The 24126-nt window shown below is 42.7% G+C and overlaps 1 protein-coding gene across 1 annotated transcript in view; it reads right to left on the bottom strand.

Annotated features, from left to right (window-relative positions):
• Positions 1–9782: 9782 nt before the first annotated feature.
• SCML2 (Scm polycomb group protein like 2) overlaps positions 9783–24126 on the bottom strand; it is a 749380-nt gene continuing 735036 nt past the window's right edge. Inside the window, exon 16 of the mRNA XM_086934268.1 lies at positions 9783–10189. Within this exon, the coding sequence (XP_086790394.1) occupies positions 10064–10189 (126 nt within the window). The 3' untranslated portion in view covers positions 9783–10063. The remainder of the gene's footprint in view (positions 10190–24126) is intronic.

Here is a 24126-nt window from a genome sequence, read left to right on the forward strand (position 1 = left end):
TAGTTCTGTTCTGCACCTTTGTATGTGGATCCGAAGCTCACTTCCAACTTCTCCCTCATCAGTTGGCAGGCAACTTTTTTCTTACAAATGTTGACGTTTTTTCCAAGTGTGCAACAGAACCATGTCCCATTCTAAAAGTACACAGTGTAAACTGTTGCAAACAAATGTCGGTGCTAGTTTCCCAATAGATGTGACTAGTGTTGAACACCAAAAAAAGCTTTCCTCCAAGTCAAGAGTGTGGACCTATTCTTACACTCAAGGCCGTTCCTGCAACAGGACCTCATCATGATTCAAATCTTCTGGTAAGTTGATCTGGAAGCACAAAGAGTCCAATCTGCATTAGTTCAAGTTAAGCCACTCTCAGGTTGAGAAGTCGCAAGGACGTTAAGGTGTGTTGCACCTTTGTTCTTAGTCCCCGCCGAGAAGCCTATTCAGCAAATGATTTCGATGCACCCCGAGTATCCAGTACCATTGGTGAATTGCAACAGACTGAGGCCTTTAGAGAGACCATGTTGCAAACTTTTTCAACTGTTTTTCCTACATCTGGCGCACACCTTTGCTCCCCAAAGGTTTTGAGAAGTCCTCTAGTAAGGGTATAGCCAGCGAGTTCATCTTCAGTACTATCTGCACCTGCCACATGTTACGCTAAGATGCCTGAGCACACTTTCAATCAGAAATAAAAAAATCCACGGCATTCCAATAGACATGAACTCCTACCAGATGCTGCTGGAAGTCCCAATTCCTATAGTCGTATCAGACTATGAGTTGAATTTATCTCGCCCTGACTGAGATTGCTTCCTGACACTGTACCAATCCACCCGGTCCCTGTTCAATCCAAGAGGACCATGCTTTTGCCTCAGAACCACACATCAGCGCTGCAATAAAATTTTAGTTCTGACTCTGATCAAAGCCGCACAGCCTAATTTAGAGCTACAATGTAGATGAGGGGGACGTTTTCCCCCAAAACTATGATGAAAATTTACACATAGGCTTTCAGGAGGCCAGTCGGTTGGACAATGCCTCAGACACAGGGCTGTGTTCTCCCACTGGACCATCAACGGCAGATAAGCAGAGAAGGCCTAATTTGTTGCGGCAGAGGTATTGGATTTACAATTGGCAACTATGGAAATCAAAACAAAAATAAAGAAAGAAGATTAGCAACCTGGAAAAACTTAATTCGAACACTTACTTCCATTTAATGAACCCTGAAGTGACATCCTTATGGGAACCTGGTATAAGACTTATTCAGTAAACAGGCTAGTTTCCAGACAGTACAGGCTGGCGCCAGGTGACTGACTTCTTGATGCAGCACCATGTACCAGAAAGTTTGGAGGTTCAGGAGTCCATTAGTAGGGAGAACCTCAATTAATTCCCTAAAATTCCTCCAGACAAGGAGTCCAAATGAATCATAACATTCAGGAAGTGGATGTTTACTTCAGCCAGACCATCCCTACGGTGAGTCAATGCCAGCTGTTTGCTGGTAAGAACACATGTCCTTGAAACTGTTATTACATTCTCGTACTTGGGTCTTCTGTTTGATGGAGAAATTAGGTTTGCCCCCTTGTTGGAGGAAAGATGCAGGAAATTGATCTCAGCAAATGGTGCTATTTTAAATTTTGCACGTAGACTGGGTCGATGGTCACCAGAGCAAGTGATGACGCTGTATAGAGCGGTCAGCACCGCCAAAGCCACGTATGGGGCAGAGGTGTGGGGTTTCAGGGATGCACACCAGCTGCAAGTAGAGGAAGATAAATTACTACGTAAGATGCTGAAGACACCACAGTGCATCCCAGCCGCGATTGTACATACAGAACTTGGTATTCCATACATTACAGACCAGATAAAAGTAAGACCTATTTTGACCTGGCTCTGAATATGGGTAAACCCAGAAGCAGAGCTTAGCAGACAAATAATCAACGATTGTCTCCTGAGAGATAGGTGGCCACAAATTCCCTGGCTTAAATATGTCAAAGAAACCCTAGGGTGCATAGATCAAACACTATTTATAGACCCATCTTTGATTGATCCATTTTGCAAAAATCGGATCCAGAAATTGCTACTGGGCAAATATGATTCGAGCAGGAAACAACTTGACTCTACCAAAACATCTGTAATTTTACCTTCTCTAGTTAGTAACGGAGAGTGTATGGACCATATTTATTTTTAATGTATAATCAACAAGACAGATTTTTAATGTGTCGTTTTAGGCTCAATTTGTTACCCAATATTTTAGCTTACCCATCTGGTTTTACCCTAACAATTGAGCAGAAGGGTGCCTGCGGCTGCGACAATAGGTCTACGCAGGACACCCTTCATTTTGTATTATTATGTTCATATTATCGTACCCCTCGTCGTAGATTCCTTGTAAATATTTTAAAAGAGTCAAAACTACCCTATCATTTTTGCAGAGAGCAACTGACACACGCACTTTGTGCTCTATCTTGAGCTTTTTAAAACTTGCTGTTAAACTAAGAAATACCAGGGGCTGACTTAGGCTGAATTGAACGCTTTTTAATCAATCTTGTTTTTAACACTGTACGGTTCAGAAATGTAATGTTATCGATGATTTTGATGATTTGTATTATGTACTATGTATTTTTATGATGGTTTTTAATCATCGAAATAAAAATTTACTGAACTGAATTGAACTGCTGGTAAGATATACCCATGCCTTATGACACATGGTTAGTGAGATCTTGCTGAGCGTCAGCAAGGAATTTCGGGTTAACAAGGCTAAAACCATCCCAGATGGTAAGGATGCCGCAAAATACATTATATGTTCTGGAATGGATAAAACCAACTGCTTGGGCAGAGCAGTTGGCACTAGTGTGGTGCGTTGGTAACACACTAGGATGAGATCCATCTTCTCTGGGGATGTGAAAGCCTCTCTGATGGACATGCTATCCAATTGATCTTGTCTGCTTGGTGATAAGGAAATTTAGTACTGGAATGCTGTTCTAAATTCAGGGTCTCAGCTTTCATTCCCTGTGAGGCAGTATTCTCAAAGTTATGCCCTGTTCATGGCTACTCTAGAGTGGAGGGGTACTGCCCAGGCCCATTGCCCCCACATCAAGCACCCCAGTTCTTTAAGGGTCAGGTATCAGGCGGACTACGTCCAGCTCACCAGGGGCAGCAAACTTTCCAGTCTCCAGTCCCTATGGAAACAGTCTCCAAACTGCTTTAGTTTTTTCCTTAGTTACACCCGACCACTATGTGGGAGGCAGGATTAGATATTTACTCCAAGGGTGGCAAAATAGAACATCCTATAGGTGTTCCTTCAGATTCCCCAACAAGACTATGCATTTTCATCCCACGGGTTCTTCCACCCATATCACAACACGTTTGAGAGGAGCACCTGCACATTTTGCAACAAGACGAACAGGCCATTTTGGCCGAAGTAGCTATAGAGAAGGTCTTGGCTCCCGAAACAGGGACTAGTAGTTACTCTAGCTATTTCCTCATGCTGAATGCTGGAGGTTGTTATCCTATTTTTAGATCTCCGCCCTCTGAAGACCTATTTGCAGAGGGATATATTCAAGTTGGTCAAACTGGCCTAGGTTCTGTGTACTATAGAGCCAGGCGACTGGATGGTGTCTTTTGACCTGCAAGACGCCTACTTTCATGTACCTGTCATGCAGTCCCACATACACTACTTGTGGTTTAATGTGGACAAGGATAAGTGCTCCCCTTCAGCCTCACTAGTGCCGCTTTGGTGTTCACAAAGGTGATGATCGCAGTACACCTTTAGAAGTTGGGGATTTCAGTTTTCCCCAACCTTGATGAGTGGCAGTTGAAGGCGGGATTGCCAGTCAGTCATAGACCACCTCCACATAATAGAGACCCTCCTGACTGTTATTCTTCGCTCTGCCTCTCTGTCAAAAGAGGAGACATTCCATCGGCTGGACCAAAGAGCTTTAAGGTAGCCACCAAATGCTGTTCAAATTTACACGGATACCAGACTGGATCCGGGACATTCTAAACATGAGGAATCTGCGGTTAGAACTATCCATTAGAAGTATAAAGGCAGAGGATGTTTTTTCCTCTATCATGACAAGAGAGTAAGAGAAAACAACTTACTAGCATACAGCCTCCAAAACCACATAAATGCACACAATAGGTGTGATAATGGAAACAATACTATAGCGGCTCAAAAGAATGCCAAAGGTCTATGGATAACATTATAAAAATGGATGGAAAAGCCTCATCCACAACACAGTGGCATGCTTTATCCCACTTTGGTTGGATAATACCACCAAGAGGGTCTTAACTTCGAGAAGAGGAAGATGATAAGAATATTTTTTCTGCATATTAAAAGGGAACACAGGGCAGGATTAAAAAAAACAATTGGATGAGCCACCCCTGTTGTTACACATTAATCAAGAAGGTGATCCAGTGGTTACAGCTATTTCAGCCCTCAGACGAAACCAGTGGACCTTGTTTCCTCTAAAGTATGGGGCAACTTTTTCATGACAGACTGGTATGGTAAGACCTATTCCTACGTTCAGGGCTATGACATTCTAGGGATCCTATTAACCCTGAAGTATGCCAAAGACCCTTTTGCTCTATTAAAGGAATGAATGATCTTGATTGAAAGGGTGAGGGAGACGTATTGTGGCTCACCCAATAGTATTTTTTATTTAATCCTGCCCTGTGTTCACTTTAATAAAGAGATATCTTTGGGGCTAACGGAGAGGTAGTTTTATCACTGTGTCTGGATCCTGCTTCTATGCAGAAAATCTCTTCTTATTATCTCCACAAAGTCAAGAGCATCTTGCTGTTATTACCCAACCAAAGTGAGGCAAATCACCTATGATGAAGAGAATTTCTTTGTCTAAGTGTAGAGTTTCATTTTCCCAAAATCTAAAATGAATTCCAGGACCCTTCTCAAGAAGAGTTATTTAAAAGGCTATGCAGTACTAAGAACCCACGACTAAGGCCTATTATTGAAGATGACATATCATTCTTACTTCATATTCAGCAACACTGTAGGAATTACATGTGTGATCCAACAGGAAAAGGAAACTGATAAAATGTGAAGCAATAACTCCATCAGGACAATTTATTGGACCAAATTTAAATACGCATGCACTGGTATCCCATTTCCAGATAATTAATTTACATTTTTATTTAATGATCTTTATCTTTGCAGTTAGAACAATTACCTCATTACAGAAACATTTTCTGCAGAATATTTCAAATGACCAATGCTTTGAAATATCCCAGGTATAAACTGCATCACAATTTCCTGGTCTACATTCCAACTGCTACTTGCTACTGGAAGCATGCAATCATCAACACCTCAGTGCTCCCAACTCTGACCCTCTGGTATATCTAGAAACAAGCTCTGATTGTACCCATTCTAATAAACATACTTGGGGTAATGCAGTTACCTATGTGAAACTTTCATAAGGTCAAATAGAAATTGGCATTTGCTATCATGGTGTGTAACTTTTTCTTCATCTTATGTCCCAGACAATTCACGTTTATAACCAATGGAAACACAATATTAACTTAAGAGAAACACTTCAAGGTAGGAACACCATAAGATCCTACAGGCTTCAACCTAACAGCCTTGGACAATTTAATCAAACAGTGCATGAATTCTAAATTTGACTTTACGGCAATTTGTACAGAGGGCACTGGACATTTTCCCAGTGACAGTGGTCGCAACATACGGTTCAATGATTGAATCCCTAGGCATTCTTCAACCTTATAGAAAATATCCAGTGAGGTTGTGCATCCACCAAAAATATTTAAGAAGGGTATATGGCTGATTTAGACTGTACAAATGCTTTTCAACAGATAAATCTATCAAACAGGAACATTTTGGGGCATATTTTCCGAAGTCCTCAATGGTTGGTAAGCTCTACAATATTGCATCTGCTAAGTTTAACACATCAAACATATATTCATTAACAAGGAAAGGTGAGGAAATACACATCTGTTCCGAAGACCAGAGCATAATAACCAGAAAACACAATCCCTGGGCACTCTAGGATAGCACCATACTAAAACTTATGTAACCAGGTTGCAGCCACAAGAATCTAGAAACTAATGGTTAGTAGAGTATTGAATGACTGAGTTGAAGGCATAGATCAAAGGTATACATGACCTTGCACAGCCAGTTTATCGAAATGCTAAAGCAAACGCAAATTTGAAGCTCTGACTTTCAATGAGGCACATCTGAAGACACCTGGCATGTTTAAGGCTTTGTGGGAAACATAGATTCACCAGGGCATAATTCAGTTACAAATCTGCAGAAGAAAATCAAGGTTTTAAGTTTATTACAGTCATCCTTTTGTTGAATTAGTTGGACTGGTCCTTGTCAATCTTTTATAAGAAACTGATAATCAACTAGGGGAGGAATCGGGGAGACTGTGCAACGCTCCTCAAGACGTGGACTGTGCAATGGAGTAGCACATGTATCCTTTTATGCACATACCTGCAAGTCACAAACCAATTTACCTATGAATCTGTCTCACTGTTTAGAGGGAGCTAGCTATTTGAATGTACACAGAAGGAGATGGACTTTATGTGTTGGGTATGACATCCCCAGTCTAAAAGAACGAAAAAACAACTAATTCAACTTCACCTTGTTCCTACAAATGGCTCATTTTTATGTCCCACTCATGGAAACAGGTTTCCCAAGAAAGAAAAAAACAAAAACAGCATCTGTGAAGCCAGGTTTTAGGGAAACCTATTTCTAAAAAGTGCCCAGCAAAATTTAACATTGCTTCTAGAACAAGCAATAAAAAACAATGCCTGCTAAAGGCGAACATTTCTACCCTAACAATGGTCAAAATGTTGACAAATGTTTATGTGCCCACATCTGTTTATCCAAAAGCGACGAATAGATTAACTAAGGCAACCAATGGGAGGATATATATGCAAGTGAAAAAAAAATGCCTGGCAAACACAGCCATAAAGTGTATCCTCTCTTCTTAAGAGGGATTAGTTCTACATTTTATCTGAGAGAACAGTGTTAAGGCTTGGAAAAGCAGAGGTGCTGAAGATCACAGATGCTCGAGCTAGCGGTGATGTTCATCAGTGAGTTCGTTTTTCAAGAGTATTGATGTAGACCACAAAAGGGCAGAGGTTTGGAGGGCTTCAGTATAAGGTGAAAAAAAATGACAGTAATGTCCTACGGGAGCGGATGGTCTCTGGAGAAAAGCAATATATTAAGAAGTCATGAAAAGCCTTATTTAACACAGGAAATAATCAGTCTCATATTTGTTGTACCTAATACATTTTAAATGTATTCATGTACATCTGTCTCTGCACAACAAAAAGTGGCAGAACACAGTGCGCTTGAACTTTTTTTTTCAGAGAATAGGGGCAGACACTCATTCTCTAAATCATGTACTAAAATTCAATTAAATCTTTAATGACTGCTAAAACAATTTCCAAATTATATTTGAGACCTTGATAGACGGAAGCGCGTTACTCAGAAACAAGGCTCTCCGACTAGGAGATGGAATGGAAAGAAGGGATGAAGCACTGTGCCCAAGTTCTGACCTTTGGGGAGAATTAGGATCATGTTTGTGAGGATTAGGGAGGTCAACAAACAAGATGTCTTGAGCTTATTCAAGGGTTTTAGAAATGTCATGGCAAGCAAGACAGTTACTTCATCTATGGATTCTAAAGTGCAGCCAAACAGAAAAAACTGTAATGTGTATTTACATACAGCAGCCTTAAGATATTCCGGCTTCTTGCACACCACGGATGAGGACCAAATATACACTGAGATTCCCCACTGGTTGCAAATGTCTGATTAATGAGAGGCCTTTGTCTGAAGAACACACAAATAATCTACTATTTGTGGTTCCACTAGAAATTAATACAAGCTGTAAAGTCAATTACTTAACATTGTACACCCAGGCTAGATAAACAGCAATCGAGCATACTCCCTTTAAGATCACCCATTCCTTTCTCTCTCTTGTCAGACTGCAGGTGCAGAAGGAAGGGAGTGGATAACCTCATTGTTTCAGGATGGATTAAATGGTGGTCATACTCCTAAATCAGACAAAGATTTTTTTCTTTTTTTACTAGAAGATGGTAAGTAAATATATGCGACCATGAGGGTAGTTTAAGAGCTGCAGAATACAGTAGCCACAGGCACTGGCAACAAATAACTACACTATACCACCAATTGAACTCATAAGGGTTGATTGGTGGTGGTGTTGGTGATAGGAAGCCTCTGAATGAACATTTTGAGAGTTGGGAAACAAACCTACGTTTTTTTCCCCATGATCAGCCTCTTCCACTTTCTTTATGTAGAGACGATGACAACAGGAACTCGCACCGGGCCCAGGAGAAATTGAAACTATGTACGCAAGTGTTGATACCTTTTTATATTTTAAGAGGCATCATCTGAAATGTTGTCATACAGGATTCCTCATTTCAAAATCACACACAAGGGTGGATATGCACCACTTATCTGAGCCATGCTCAACAGGTTAAAAAGGAATACATAACTTGGCAATTCCAAGCCCATTCTACTGGTGTCATTAACCTTTATAGACCCAATATCTTACTTGGTACCATACTCACATCATCTTCCAAATGAAGAGCAACCAGTTTATAAACTAGACCCATTTTGTCACATGCAAAACTAGCAGGTGTGGAGGGGTAAGTGATTGATCGATACTAGATTCAGCAGAGACGATCAAATTGCTACACATTTTGGCAAGGCAGGAGTGTATATCACTTGTCAAATAAGAAACTCTAGTTAACATTCTTCACAAACAATATGGAGTGTAATCCGACTAAAACAGTGCTAGAAGAGGTCACAAAATAAAATAAAACATAGTGCTGATCCAGGTGCTCCCATTTGTAGAAAGCAGTGTATTGAGTGAGAAGAGTACAAGGAGGGCCTCCATTAAGATCTAGAACACAGAAGATTAAAACAGCACAAGTGCTTCATCCATAAAGCAATATATTGCACAGTTAACATGCATGTTCCATCCTTCTTGTGGCTGAGTGGTACATCAAAGAACTAAGGCTATGAACAATCGGGGACATAAGAGAATATCCTATTTGTATCTCGACTAAGCAATGCACCTGGGCAGTTACTTCAGCTGAATAATGTCCATTTCGATGCACACACAGAGCACTAGTAGTATGACCAATATCTAAGTATCCAAGTAACCTTGATGAAGACATTTTAAAACAGAAGGTGCATTATAGAATTGTGCTCCTCTGCTCTAATAGGATAACATTGGTTTAAAATTCTGAATGGTAACAAAAAGAAAAGTGATACAAAATTAGGTGCAGACAGTACATTCTATGACTTTTAGTTGCATAAACAAAAATACAGCCTTTCAGTTGCATAAACAAAAATACAGAATATTCAGTATGGTATTGCAGAGAAATCTATTGTCTCCTAAAGAAAAGACATCCAAGTATTGCTTGCAAAAAACACAATATATTTTTTCAAAAACATTTTCCCCAAACACAAATGAAAACTTTATAAAAGTTTACATTGGTATCAAAAACTCACACATGACTATTCCATTTATAAAAATTTGTGTTGCAAAAAAAATGGAAACCACACAGCTCCTTTGGAGCGCCATTATATATAACTGCAGCATTTGCTAGCGATTACATTGATCTCGTACTGTTCAAACTTCTGTTAACTCAATAATAAATTAAAGAAATATACAGCTATTCTATAAAATATATAATGCCTGATGAAGTCCTATCCTTTGGGAATCAGCTGTTTTGGCTCTGAATATGTCAGTTGATATCTATTGTAGAAAAGATCTCAATTTCTGGGACTGAAGAGGTTTCATAAAATATGCTGCATTTTTTTTCTTTTAATTTTTTTTTTTTTTACCAATAGTACAAAAGACATCACTTTTTGCGTTGTTTTTTGCTTTGCATATGCACATTTTCTTGAAAAAATGGAGCTTATTATGAGTTTTTTCCTGGATGACAACTGGGTTTCGCATCACACTGACGGTGGAAATGAATGTGCAAGATGGCAGGAAATAAGCAAATAAAACATTGCTTCCATGAACCTGAGAGATTCATCCAATGTGAAGACACCAATTGCCACATGTATTTAATACTTTCCTTGTTTTAGTCTTTCAATGTGGTAACAGAGTTTTAATGCTGGACCCAATTTCAATCCCATATATTTCATGATCATATCGCTCCTCAGCAACATTAGGGCTTTTCCATCAATTTCCTGGATGGGGACGAGATTTAGAAAACAAATATTTAAATTACACAATATTTGTAAAGGAAACAGTAGGACTGCAAACACTTAAAAGCTTCTCTAGCAAACTCTAATCTTCTCAACTTCAAAAAGCTTTCTAACATGAAGCAATTAAAACAGATGTTTCTTGATTCTAAAAGAAAAGTGGAAGTTCTGACCCTGATAACATCCATCTAAGCTGTGGAACATCCGAAACACTGCTTTGTTCCTTGTGACCCAAAAAGAAACCCAAGATCAGTAGCCACATGCTGTTTGATACAAAAATCAATGTTAGATATTGAAGTCAAGCTCTGGAAGGGCCTTTCAGTAGGCTAAACGAGGAAACACACCCCGCTTGCTTTTGGTGAAGAACTAATGTTCCCATAGAGGCAGAGATGATGTGGCTGTCTTGACTGGTAGCCCCCCACAGCAGGTGTGATCGAAAGGGCCAGGCCCTGGGTACCAATTTTGGACTCCGCTGTAAATTGACTGCATGTGCAAACTGTATGTTTGGGTAAAGAGGGGGGCAGTAACTCTTCCTTGTTTTTTTTTTCTTTAAACACTTTATCAGCTTTTTTGTTTGGCGCAGTCACACAAACCTGTCTTTTCGGTAACATTCTGAAATAAGGAGTTATACATAGAGTCGCATTAATGACATGGTCTAGTCCTTAATGGAGATCGGTCAGTAATCCACAGGCTCTAGGACGGGCCCCCCCAGGGTAGAGATAAACGTGGCATTCATAGCAATTTCCAGACAAGCCTCACTAGCAGTCTATCCGTTCATATCTAATGGTTACTTATCGGTTCTCCTCTTGATCCCCTCCCTTCCCCCATTTGTTTCAATCCCTCATAGTCGAGATCAGTACGAAATGCCGGCATCTCCCATATCAGTGGGGTGTAGCAGCCTATATGATTTGAGAGGAACCCATATGACCTTCGGTCTAGAGGATGGTGGTATCAGTTCAAAGTATATGGACATTTATTCCTGGCAAAATAATAGATCATTAATCCAGCCCCTGAATTTAGGAGCCTACCCTAGCCCCCCATTTACACGTCAACTCTACGTTTGGCCAGTAGTAGCCCGAGCGATGCCTATCATCTAACCGTCACTTCCATATTTTCTGTTTATCCCAGTAGTGCTACAAGTGGGGTAAGCTGTATTTGTGTGTCCGTTATTTGGGCCAGGGCAACAGCCACCTGTGTCCAGCAGATGTTGACCGAAGGGCATACCCAAGCCAGGTGGAGGAAATCAGCTCCTTCCGCCCTGCATCTCTTGCAACGGTCAGTGGCGCGTAGCCGGTATCAACACAGCCGAGCCGGGAAGTAATAGGCCTGTTGTAGAATTTTATAATGTATTATGGACAGTCGGCTACTAGCGGGGGTCTCCCCAGTCTGTTGGCAACAATTTGACCATTGTTTGCCACTGAGAGGAGTTTCCAACTCAGCTTCTCAGCCTGTCTGAGTCCACCTGTTCTGACTGGGTGTTACGATAAAACATTGACACTACGTGCGTGGGGTTTGGTGTGTGTGCAATAGGTTATTTAGAGGTGGGAGCATTGGGGGCTCCTGCAGGAAATCGAGGGTTGCTGCCTTGATGTTGTGTCGTAAACAGTTGTATAAGAATATCTTCATCAGGGTGAGCATGCCGCCCTCAAAAAAGGCATCTTGGCTTTTAAACTTTCTCTCCTTAAACAGGTCTCCCGATGTGTGTAGATCAGCTCTTGACAGCATCTGTCAGCAGCTTGCTTCATGTGTTACTGGGAGCAAGGGATGGTAGGGCACTCCCAAAAGTGAAGAGTATAGCATAGGAAAGCTAATACACTTGGCTAGTCCCCGCTAGGCCGCAGTGGTGCAGGCTCGGCTACTGTGCTGACATTTGCTCCCGCCTCCTGGGGAGTCGTCCCTAGGAAGACCTTCATCAGGGTTGGAGCCATATATCCCTGCTCTATCACCAGGTAGGGCATGTAGGGGGGAGGGTAAAACCAGTATGTGGCAAAATGTGCCTGGGCATTGAGGAAACAATTCCAAATCTGGTGCATCAAAGCCTCCCTTCGAGAAGGATAGCGCCAACACATCCCATCTTACCTTTGGCTGTTTCCTTCACCCCCACACGCTAAGCGAATTCAGTAAGTCTTAAGCAGTTTGAAGAATTGATGGCCAGGAGTATATGGAATATTTATGAAAGTGTATAGCAGTTTAGGTAGAGTGACCATGTTCATCAATAATATGCAGCCTGCTAGTGATAATGGCATGGAAATTCATTGTGTGATGGAATCTGTCAGGACCTCTAATATCGTGCCATAATTAGCCCGGATCAATTCTTCCCTGTCCCTAGAGATGACAATCTCCAACCCTTCCCTGTACTTAGCGAACAATACCTTTCAATTGTTCCCTCGCTACAAAGAACTGAATTTCATAATTCTGATAGTGATGCATTGTCTCATCTTCAAGTCCCGTAATTCATTGGGTAGAGGACATGTCAAAACGGTTTCTGAGGTGCTAACAGATTCTTTTCAGGCTTTTACAGTAATAGGAGGCTAAAAGATTCTTTTCAGGCTTTTACAGTAATAGGAGGCAAGTTAACTCTAATGAAATCTGATGTAAGACATGCTCAGCATGGCTTCTACCACTAGACCAAAATACCCATATCAAATGGGTCACCGCATTGCGCCTAACAGATACTTAGCGGAGGTGGAATGAGGGAGCGAAACAGTACACTCTTTATGCCTCGCAACATCAATCAGTGGAGTGCATGGATTATATATTTGTCTCCATTGCACACATCAAATAAATAGTGAAAATCCACATCTTTCCACAAGGACTGCAAGATCATCACAGAGGTGTGCGCCCATCCCGTCCAGAGGGAATGAGGCTAAGCAGTTGGTTGCAGACCACTTTGGGATTTCTGCCATTTTTGTGCAATATTACAAGAACATCTATGTTCGCTCTGCCCCTCCACATTTCAAGCAGGTACGCATATAATGAATGGAGACAAGGTCTCTGAATCTTTGGTGCTCTGCCATGTTATCTTTAGTCAATCACTTTAATTATTTCTACTTTGCTTGAAAAATCACTAGATCCTCTCACTACCCTAGTGTCCATGACAACTATGTTGTTAATGATTCCTAGACCAGAGTTTGGTGGTGCAACTGGATAAAGTGGTCTGCCTTGTACTCTTCCTTAACCTGGTGAGCCTTTGCAAGCAATACTTCCACTTCGCAATGCTAAATTGACCTCTTTTTCAACATCTTTTTTAATCTTTTGAAGAAATTGTCAAGAGATGTTCCAAAAAGATTCTCACCTGTGAAAGGTGTGTCAATGATGGTTGTCTATCTAGTCTGAAACAAAGATTCTCAGCCATGCACATCTTCGTAACAGTGCCAGTACATATTTGCCTGCAAGCTGTAATGAACGAGTTACTTACCTTCGCTAACAATGTATCTGGTAGAGACATAGTCTAGCCGCAGATTCCTTAACTTAGAATATCCCCAGGCATCAGATTGGATCCTGAAAACTTTCTGCAGCAGCACTTCTGCGCGCTGGGGGCGGCGCCGCACGGGTCTGCCCTGACGTCGACGGACGTGACGTCAGCGGAGCCATATATGCCCCTACCGGCGGACTGACATCAGTTTTCGTCGGAGAAGCTTTTCCGCACCACAACGCGGAGCCACCACCAAAAAACTGTTAGTATAGCTGTTCCAATCAAGCTCGGAGTATCTTCGAGGAAACATGGCGGCAGGCTGACGCCCGTCGTGCGAGCTCCCGAGAACGAGGAGGAAGAATGGCGTAGCATAGTGGAGGATACGGCGCTAGTCGGCTGGATTTGGTGGAAGGCCGTGGAAAATGCATAGCATATGCAATGAATCTGTTTTGGAAGCTTGCAGTGAGTTTGCGGTGATTTATTTGCAATGAATTAAGCCTGGGACTTACCCCCTCATGGGAGTTGACGTGGAGCTCTCTGGAGGAACCCGGGGTAGAGCGGCGGCACGCTGGAGGCAAACGCGAGTTGCCTCTCTGCTGGCTGAGTTCTGGGTCGGCGGAGGCAGTACTAGACGGCAGGATCCCGGGAAAAGGCTTGTGGAACGAGGCAGCATCTTGAAAGAGCTGCCCTTCAATAGGGTGAAGGTAGAAAAGAGCAAGTCGAGCTGTTGAAGGAGTAAAGAGAGGTGCCGGAGTGAGGAGACGAGTGAGTAGTCTAGGGGGAGATTGAGTGAGGAGTTGGTTGAGGAGTAGGCGGAGACACCCTGTCAGCTGGGAGTGAGAGGAGGCGGATTGAAGAGGCACCCCCCTTAGATGCACTAATTTTGCTGGATGGCAGTGAGGGAATCCCTACCATAGATGTGCCAGGGAGTAAATTGTCTCCTAGTGGGGTAGATGATTCACAAAGGGAGGTTGACGGCACAGTCAAAGGGAGTGACTTTAGAAAGGGGACTGAGGCAGAAAAGCGCCCAAGTAAGGGGGGGGTTAAAGCTGCAAGGTGCACAAGGCCAGCAAGGTAAAAATAGATACCTGCTACGCTCGGTCCCTGAGCCTACAGGAGGTGGACGAGGGGGACATATTAAAGGGAGGGGAGAAGGAGGAGAGGCCCCGGTCCCAGTTCCAGTCTCACCAAAGAGAAAAGGGTGGAAATCTGGAGGGAAATTAAAGCGTTGTGGCCCTAAAGTGTCACGTACCTCTAAAAAACCTCTCTTATCTCTTACTTCCTATTTCAAGTTACGGAAAAGATCACAACACCGCAGGGGGAGAAATAAGAGCACTCCACCCATAGCGACAATACATCTGGAGAATAGGTTCTTTGTGTTATCTGAGGGACACGTTCAGAAGGTCCTGGAGGGAAGCATGAGTGGGATAGGGGTGAGGATGGAAGGGGTGGGGACGAAGAGGTGGACGGTGGTCTTAGTATTAACCCATCTCACTCCCATCGGGTCTCTCCCCCTCTATCTCTAAAGGGAGTACTCCAAGTAAAGAGAACCCAGAGAATCCAGAGAATCTCCCAGGTACTGGTGTAGATACATGGTCAAGTATGATCCCAGAAGGTCCGGTAGAAGAAGCTACCAGAGGAATCGAGAGTCAGATTTCAAGACGTTTTTATTGAGTCTGAGGAATGACATTCTGACAAAGTTAAGAGATATCGGAAAGTAGGAAAGTAACCAGAGAGAGATTCAGGACAAATGCGAGACTTTGGAAGGAAAACTCGATGAAATAGCACAGAGAACTGGAGTCTTCGAAAGGGAAGTAAAGGGTTTGTAGGAAGTAGTGACTAAGAACTCAAAGGAATTAGGGAAACTAAGAAGGCAGAACAGATCACTAGAGGAAGATATGGAACGGTTGGAAATGCAAGCTAGATGCAACAATCAGAGTTCGCAAAGTGCCGGAGGGATCTGAGAAGGGAGATATTAAAGCCTTTATTCGCAAACTATTAAGGGATGGTATCTTGAAAGATAGACCAAAAATTGAGCTGGAAAAGGAAATTCAGAGAGTCCACAGGGATTCCCTTTAAATTAAATCCAGCCAGAAAGGTGCAGAGGAAAATTGTGATACATTTTCAAACTTACACAGTAAAGGAATTGGTGCTTGGAAGAGAATTGAAGGAGGGGATACTAAAATATGAAGATTTTAGTTATCAAATAAGGTCTGACCTGAGTAAAAGAACGGCGCAGAGGCAGTGGGAGCTGGGCTCTCGAATAAGCGCGCTTAGGAGTAAGGGAGCCCAGGTGCAGATGAACTTCCCAGCAATGTTAAAAATAATGTGGCATAATAAAATGCATAATTTTCATAATCCGTAAGAAGTAGACACCTTTCTGGCTTAGATGAAGGGATGAGCATCTAGAATTGTTGTGCAAATAGCGCAGCGATAGAATGTTAAATATGTACATAAGAGCCGGTTACTCCTATATGATTTTTCATTTGTGGATATTGGTATTCTTTCTCCTCAGGAATGGAGGGGTCACGAAGGGCGTTTGTAGCGCCCAGGGAGTAAAATGGGGGTTTCCAATGGGGATGGGGGTTGTTAGGGGCACAGGGTGTGGGGAGCATTGGGATAAGAATGCTAAATTTGAAGAGGAAGGAGAAGGCAAAGGTAATTAAATATAATTTTGGTTGCAGGTTAAAGGGGGTGGAAGGCTACAAGCTTTACAACCTGGAATGCTAATGGGGGGGGTGGTGGGAGGGGTGTAAAATGCATAGGGTGTTGGAATTCCTAAAAGAATGCGTTGCACAAATCATCCTTCTACAAGAGGCGCATCTAGAGAGGCAGGAATGCAGAAATTGTTTTTATAAGTTTAGTTGGTTTCAGGAGGTGCTGTGCTCAGACCAAAGGGGGAGCACAAGAGGAGTGGCCATTATTATTAGAAATAATTCAGGAATCAGGGTGGTGAAATTCGGAACGGATGACACGGGGAGATGGTTAGTGGCCACTATTTTAATACAGGATAAGCCTTTGATCTGTGCAGTTTATTATGGACCTAAAGAGGATAATCAGTGGCCCTTAGTAAAGCTTGAAGCCTGCCTATTAGAAACAGAAGCTCCCATAATTTTAGGAGGAGATTTCAACTTAGTCTTAAACAAGGAATTAGATAGAACGCCACGGGTGAAATATGTTGCTCCCCCAAAAGCTTTTGCTAGATTGAAGAATATGATAAAATAATTCAATTTGGTGGATATTTGGCGTAGTAGGAATGGAGAGATAAGACAATTTATGTATTATAGCAAAAAGAATAGGCATCATTCTCGCATAGATTACTTCCTCGTAGACCAGGCATTATATGCAGACATAGAAGCAGTATCACATAGTCCTGCAATCCTGTCCGACCACTCTGCAATAGTAATGTCTGTGTACCTCCATCAAAGGGAGGGGCAAAGGAGATGGACGTTAGATAGGACTATTTTATTGGATGAGGAAGTGATAAGAGATTTGAAGGAGAATACTTGAGGAATATTGTCGGGCAAATATTGGTTCTGCGAATGAGCAATTGGTTTGGGACGCCTTCAAGGCATATCTAAGAGGAATTCGGAGGTCTACAACAGGGGGGAAAAGAAAGATAGCAAAACAGGACGGGGAGAGCAGAATAAGGGAGATCAAGACGAAAGAGAGGGATTTACAGAAAACCTTCTTAGAAGGTGCAAGCAATCTGCCAACCCTGGTTAAGGATTTAGAGGATTTGCAGGCCAAATTTCAGGCCCAACTGGATAAAAAACGACTTGAGAAATGGAAGGCAAGTAAGCTTCAACATTTTGCCTATGGTGAAAAATGTAGCTATCTGTTGGCCTGGAAAGTGAAAGCAGATAGAGCAAGAAATACAATAAAAAGTTTAAAAAGTCGAGATTCAATGGAGGAGCCCATTGCAAATGTAGATATATGTTGGGAAGCCAGGGGGTTTATTAGTAAGCTCTATAAGGAGACCGTATTTCCAGAGAAAAGTTTTAGGAAGGGAGATAACAGAAGAGAAGGTTAGGATCCAGTGCAGAAGAATGGCAAGGGGGAAAGCAGCAGGGACAGATGGCCTTCCAGAAGGGGTATATTTATGCCTACTAGATAATGTGGTGCCCGTTTGTACGTCATTTTGCAACAGATTACATAACCTGGGAGAAAACATTCCCAGTTCATGGTCAGAAGCCACTATCACCTTAATACTGAAACCCAATAAACCCAATAAAGATCCACAGAACGTAGACTCCTATAGACCTATATCCCTTTTAAACGCCGATTATAAGATCTATTCAGGTATCTTGGCCACACGAGTGGCAAAGGTGATGAAAGAGGTTGTGCACTCTGATCAAAAAGGGTTAATTCCAGGGAGGCAATTAAACAAGCTTACATTTCAGATGATAGGAGCTGTGGATATTGCTGAAGCACGAAATATTCCCTTGACAGTAGTAGCAGTAGATGCTGCTAAAGCTTTCGATCAAGTTAACTGGAAATATTTGTGGGAAGTCCTTATTGGGTTCAATTTCCCCAAAAATTTGGTGAGAGCGGTGAAAAACCTTTACTAGGGCCAAGGTCTTGACCAATGGGGAGTTATCAAATTGGTTCAGCATAACAAGGAGGTACAAAACAGGGATGTCCTCTGTCTCCGTTTCTGTTTAATTTATATATAGAGCCCTTGGCTAATTCGATTAGGGTGGATACTACGATTCTCCCCATCACTTTTAATGGGTTTATAGTGAAATTGGGACTTTACGCAGATGATCTAATTTTATATACAATTAATCCATCCTCAAGAGGCAATACCTAGCTTGATGAGAAAAGCTGAGGGTTTTGGTTCAATCTCCGGCTATAAGGTTAACATAGATAAAACAGAGATTATGCAATGGAACCAGGAAATAGCCATTCAAGGAGTTAAAATGCGAATGCGTTATTTGGGGGTGATCATTACACAGAAGCTGGACAATATCCCAAGTGAAAACTGGAAGAAAGTAAGTCGGAAGATTTCCTCTACATTGCTGAAATAGGCAAATTTACAGTTAAATATTTATGGAAGGGTAAACCTTATAAAGATGGTTATACTCCCGAAAGTTACTTTTCTTTTCAATTCTATTCCCTTAACTTTTAAAAAGGAGGATATAGCCAAGTTACAGGGAAAATTAGTAGTTTTATTTGGGCGTCTAAAGGGCCAAGGGTAGCCTGGAGGAAGCTGAGGAGGAAATTGGGGGCGGGGGGATTGGCATTACCAGATCTGCTTGTGTACTGCTACGCTTTCCACTTCAAAAGTTTTCGCATGTTAGCTAATAAGCCAGATAGGTCATTCCTGGGTGTATTGTTTACAGCAATGCTTGGAGAGGTGAGTCAAGGCCAGCGTAATTTTTTGTTTAATTATGGAGACTCAAAGTTTTTTTAAAAGGTCAGATTGAAGATTTTGAGCATGGCATTAAGAACATGGTTGTATGTCTGGAAACAACTACGAATCCCATATTACTCGATGCGGGCACCAATATGGGAATCCCTGGGTACCCCCACATGTTTGAACGATCAACTCAGTCAACCACAAATAGATGGGGGTATTTTCTATTGTGCGGACCTTATGATAGATGGAAGCCTAGTGAGCTGGGAGACACTTAGCAATCTGACTAGGGGGAAGTTAACAAGGTTCAAATATTATCAATTGGGCTCATGCTGGGACGCACAAGATTGGGCACAGGAGGGAGAAGACCCCAAGCTAGATCAGATAACAAGAGCAGATCACTGGGAGAAGGAAATCTCTTACTGGTATTGGGCCTTTGAAGAGGCAGAAGACACGTTAGAGACCAATAATAGAAAATTATGGAATGTAGAGCTTAAAGATGAGGAAGCAGGTACCACATGGGCGAAAACCTTTGATGTGCTGCGAGCGGTTGTGAAACCAGCTTCATAAGCGTAACCATTTATTCACTACCCACAGAGTTTATTGGTCTCCGTTGAAGTTATCAAAGGTTACAGGCAATAAGTACAGCTGCCCAAGATGCAAGCATGAAGGAGCGGACGATATTCACATGCTCCTGGAATGCTTAAAAATTAGCTCTGAGGCAAACAAATTAAGGTACGCCACATTTGGTATTCTTTGGGCTCCCGCAAGATGAAGAGATTGAGAAGGAGGTTCTTTCTAAGCTCATTTTCTACATGGCTTTACTTGCAAAGCGTGAGATATGTAATAAGTGGAAATCGGAGGATGCCTTATCTTTTGCTGAATGCATAAAAAGTGTTATACTAACAAGTGAATCCGATATGGCATGTGACCCAATTAGTAGGGATAAGATTTGGTTTGATGGAATAGAAAGAAAAAACAAGTGGGTCCAATGATTAAGCCAATGGTGCTGGCGGCTCTGATGTCCCCAGAGATTCCTTCCAAGGGCGGCATAGAGAAACGGGGACGGGTGTCAGAAACAGCATTCTCCATAAGGAGTACGGCTTCCTCTCTCTGATGGTCATCACACTCAGTATAGAGAGATAGGAAGAGACTCAACATGACAGTTGGCAAAATGAGGACAAAAAACAAAACTGTTAGAATATGGGAACAGTGTGCGAAAATGATAAAAAGACATGGAATGGTGAAAAATAGCACCATAAAGGAAAGTGCCAGGCACTGTATATTGCAAAGTAGTAAACGGGAAGAGCAGAGCACCGCTCTGAGAAGCAACCCTGCAAAAGTGAAGGCCAACCACTCTTGGAGGTAAATGAAGATGAAAACCACAACATGACAGACAACAAAGCCTGTAACCTTAATGTATAATTGTGAAGGACAACAAGTCCGGAACACAGGAGCTAGGACAATTGACCACAAGACTGCACCAAAAAGAAATGTTGTATCCCCAATAAGAGACCTATAAAATGTGGCAGAGCCAATAGACTTCAAACCAATGGAGCATAGGGGTGGTAAGAGCCCACAAGGCGATACAGAAGGGGAGAGCAGGGGTGGGGAAAACATGAATAGATCGCACACTGTACCACCCAGGGCATAGGGTTGGAAAGGATACATGACACATGAGCATACCGTCCAATTACGAGAATGGGTGGAGTAGAGCAATTAAAAAAGAATGAAGCATTCTGTGTCGGAGTGAAGTGAAAACACCCTGCAGAAGGGTGAAGCCAGCCGGAGGGAGGCGAGTGTAGAAAGCCCAACCTGAAAAGGTCCTCGCAGAACGGGGAGGACGGGCGGGCGTTAAGGAATCTGCGGCTAGACTATGTCTCTACCAGATACATCGTTACCGAAGGGAAGTGACTCATTCATCTGATAGAGACGTCTAACCGCAGATTCCTTAACTTAGAATAGATACCAAAGCCATACCCATAGGGGAGGTGGGTCTGCGACTGAACCCCAATAAGTTGCAGAGGCAACGTAGCCATCAGCAAGGTGACTACCCACGTTGGGGACAGCAAGTCGGCGCAGCCACACCAGACCATGAAGCTCAGAAAGAGCAAAAAAACATTGGGAGGCAAAGGCACCACAAGCCGTCAAAGGACAGCACGAAAACTCCCGTATATATACACAGGGTGAGAGAAAGAAAACATATGCTAGATATGTCTGTGGGAAAGTTCATGACCTCGCAAGAAGTGGAACTGAACCCAGGGTCTGATGTATCTGCAGGATCTGACATGCTGACCGTAAATAAAACTCAGAGGGAAGACAACTGGCATGACAGATTTTAGACATACCGGTCCAGTACGTACAACAGTGAAAAAAAGCACTGTGGAATCCTGTACCAGCCAAATACGTGGGACAATATTGGCAAGATGCCATTCCATAATCAGAAAGTGCCAGTAGTTCTAGAAACAGTAGACATGCCTTTGGAGACTCAAATTGTTACCAGGCATGTGAAAAGGCTGACAGCAACCAGCAGAAGCACCGAAAACAGGAATATAGTAAAAATGATAGCCAAGTGGAAGACTGGACGAAACAGAAGCATACCGTGTGGACGGACAAACCAAAATAAGTATAACAAGAACCCTTCTGTAGGGTTACATGAGCAGCCCCAATGTGAGATACGCCATAATAAGCAGCCAACCGGCCAAAAAAGGGGGACCATGCCAAGGGGCACCAGGTAAGCTGGACACCCGCTTAAGAGCCCGTAGGCTAGCAGTCCGGGTCAATGACCATGGGCACTGAATGAAGAAACGTTGACACACGATTTTGCTGTGTAACAGCACAGAGCAGATATAGAGGCAAAAGAAATACACTCAGAAATGAAGCGTTACACAAGAAAACTAGGGTGTGCGAAAAGTAACAACAGTCATGAGAAAGCAGAAGTGGACAGAACAATGTTCAGACCAGTAAGCCAGACAAGCCTCTAGGCCGGGAGGAGCAACCGTCCCCCGTAAGATAGAGGAGGAGACAGAGCTAGACACAACAGCCGGAAACATGCAGGATCAACTGAATGTTCCAGGGGTCCCAAAAGCGAGTCTCCTAAAGAGAACACTCCCCTTGAGAGTGGTGACAGCAAGAACTCAAGCAGGAGTGTTGAAAACACCTGTGCGGAAAACAGTAGGAAATGTGTAAAATAATTCCTGTTGGGAAAGTGGCCAGAAAACGAGGGCACAAGGCAATAAACAGTAGAGAGGCAGAGGGCAAAGCCGCCACCTGTAAAGACAAACCCAGTAAGGGCTAAAGTATGAAGAACTGTTACCCGAACCCCGAACGGGGAGCGGAGAACCAGCAACACAGCAGTGGAAGAAACTAAGCAAACCCCCTATGATAGCAATTATACTAGGGTGCATTTCTAGGTTACGCCCACACCAAGAAACGCGCCACACAGTGGTTGTTTGCTGGCGCAAAACAAGGAGAGCTACGGCCAACTGCACCGAAAGTGCTATAGAGCGATGCGAACGTTAGGATCCCAGAACAGCAGAAAAAGAGGCCCACAGCAAGACTTTTGCAAAAAAGTCCACAGGAGCGTGCTAAGGCAGCCACCGAATAGCATAGAAATACCCCACATAGAGTAAGTGTCAACTCCTGCAATGTTGTAATTTGGCAGCGATCGGGGTTAGCATCTAGCTGAAGCCATCTTGGATTTGGCAGCCATTTTGACTGCCATGTCCTACCACGTGCTCACCATGTGCTCTGTCCTACCTTTATGTCATCTGCTCTTGTATTCTGCCTAGTGACAAGGTATATTTAGCCTCTTCTGCTCTGCACATACTCAGTTGAGCTTGCAGCTGTCTTTGCAGCAGCTATTAGTCTGTAACTGTCAGGATGGGTTTACAGAATTAGCAACTGTTAGCTCCTCCCACTTGTTGATTGTACATTTTCTGTATGACCTTATATGTACCTAAAACCTTCGTTTTGTACTTGTACCGCCTTCTTTTGAGACCCTGTATGGGTATAAAAGGACCATGCTCCTTCTGTTCAGTGTGCTACTTCATACATTACAGATGGGTATTGTGTGAATGTAGTTCCACCTCATGAGGTAAATAAAGTATTCTGTTTTATATTTCAGTTTCCGTGCCAACTGCTTTCCTATTGGTCTGAGGACTTTGTGCAGAGAAGGGCGAACCCCTAGCACTGGTAGGCCTTGTTGAAGCCCATCAGGACAAATTGGCGCCCCACGTGGGGCTCATCGGCAACTCGGATGCCCGAAGGAGTGGTCGAAACGATGGATTGGAATCTCACTACGGATGATCATTGCCCGAGGAGACCCGCGTGGCAAACCACGGCGTTTTTCCTCTCTTTCTGATGTGACCATCCAGGGGGTGCCGGTCCTCGACCGAGATCTCTTCTGTTGATTCACCGTGCAGTGACCGTTTGGTCGATTTAAGAACTTGGCAGTTGGAATCTGGACACCAAGTGATTGGTAAGCGTCGTTGTGCTGCAACACTTGCTGTTGGTTTGACGCCTGGGATTGGTAAGGTCGTTTTTGCGACGCCTGCTGTGGCTTTGTGGAATTGTTTTGGCCAATTTTGATTTGTAAGTGATTGATATATGAATTGCAATTTATATAGGCAGGTAATGAGGAGAATTTTCTCTGTTTTTAATTTATTTGAACGGCACATTGTACAAGAGTACCTAAAGTGCTACTTTGGATATAATACTGCATATTCTGCATTATTTTTGGCATGCCTGTTTCTAACACACTTTGTAGGATGTGCTGCTTTTGTAGTGGTACCAGTTTGAGACTTGATGAAGCACAATCGGCTCCCTCAGAAGGGACGCCTAATAGGGACATGTATACTAAGTATGGTATTTCTTCTATAATGTACAGCACGTTATGGAATAAATATACTCTTAAGGATCAGGAGTTGCGTTGGCCTATGCATGGGTCATTTGATTTGCGAAAGATTCAGTATGTGGAACAACGAATGTTTAAGCGAAAGGCTAGGCAAGACATGTTTGACTGTTTACGAATGTGGGAGAAAGAAGTGCGTGAGCGACTGAAGCGTGAGCAAGCCTTGATTGAAAAAGAACAGCGTAAGAATATTCATGCGAAAGCATTAGAAATAAAAAATAAAGAAATGAAGGAAC

This window comes from Lissotriton vulgaris, chromosome 8 (assembly GCF_964263255.1).
Source record: "Lissotriton vulgaris chromosome 8, aLisVul1.2, whole genome shotgun sequence".
In the NCBI taxonomy this organism is placed as follows: domain Eukaryota; kingdom Metazoa; phylum Chordata; class Amphibia; order Caudata; family Salamandridae; genus Lissotriton; species Lissotriton vulgaris.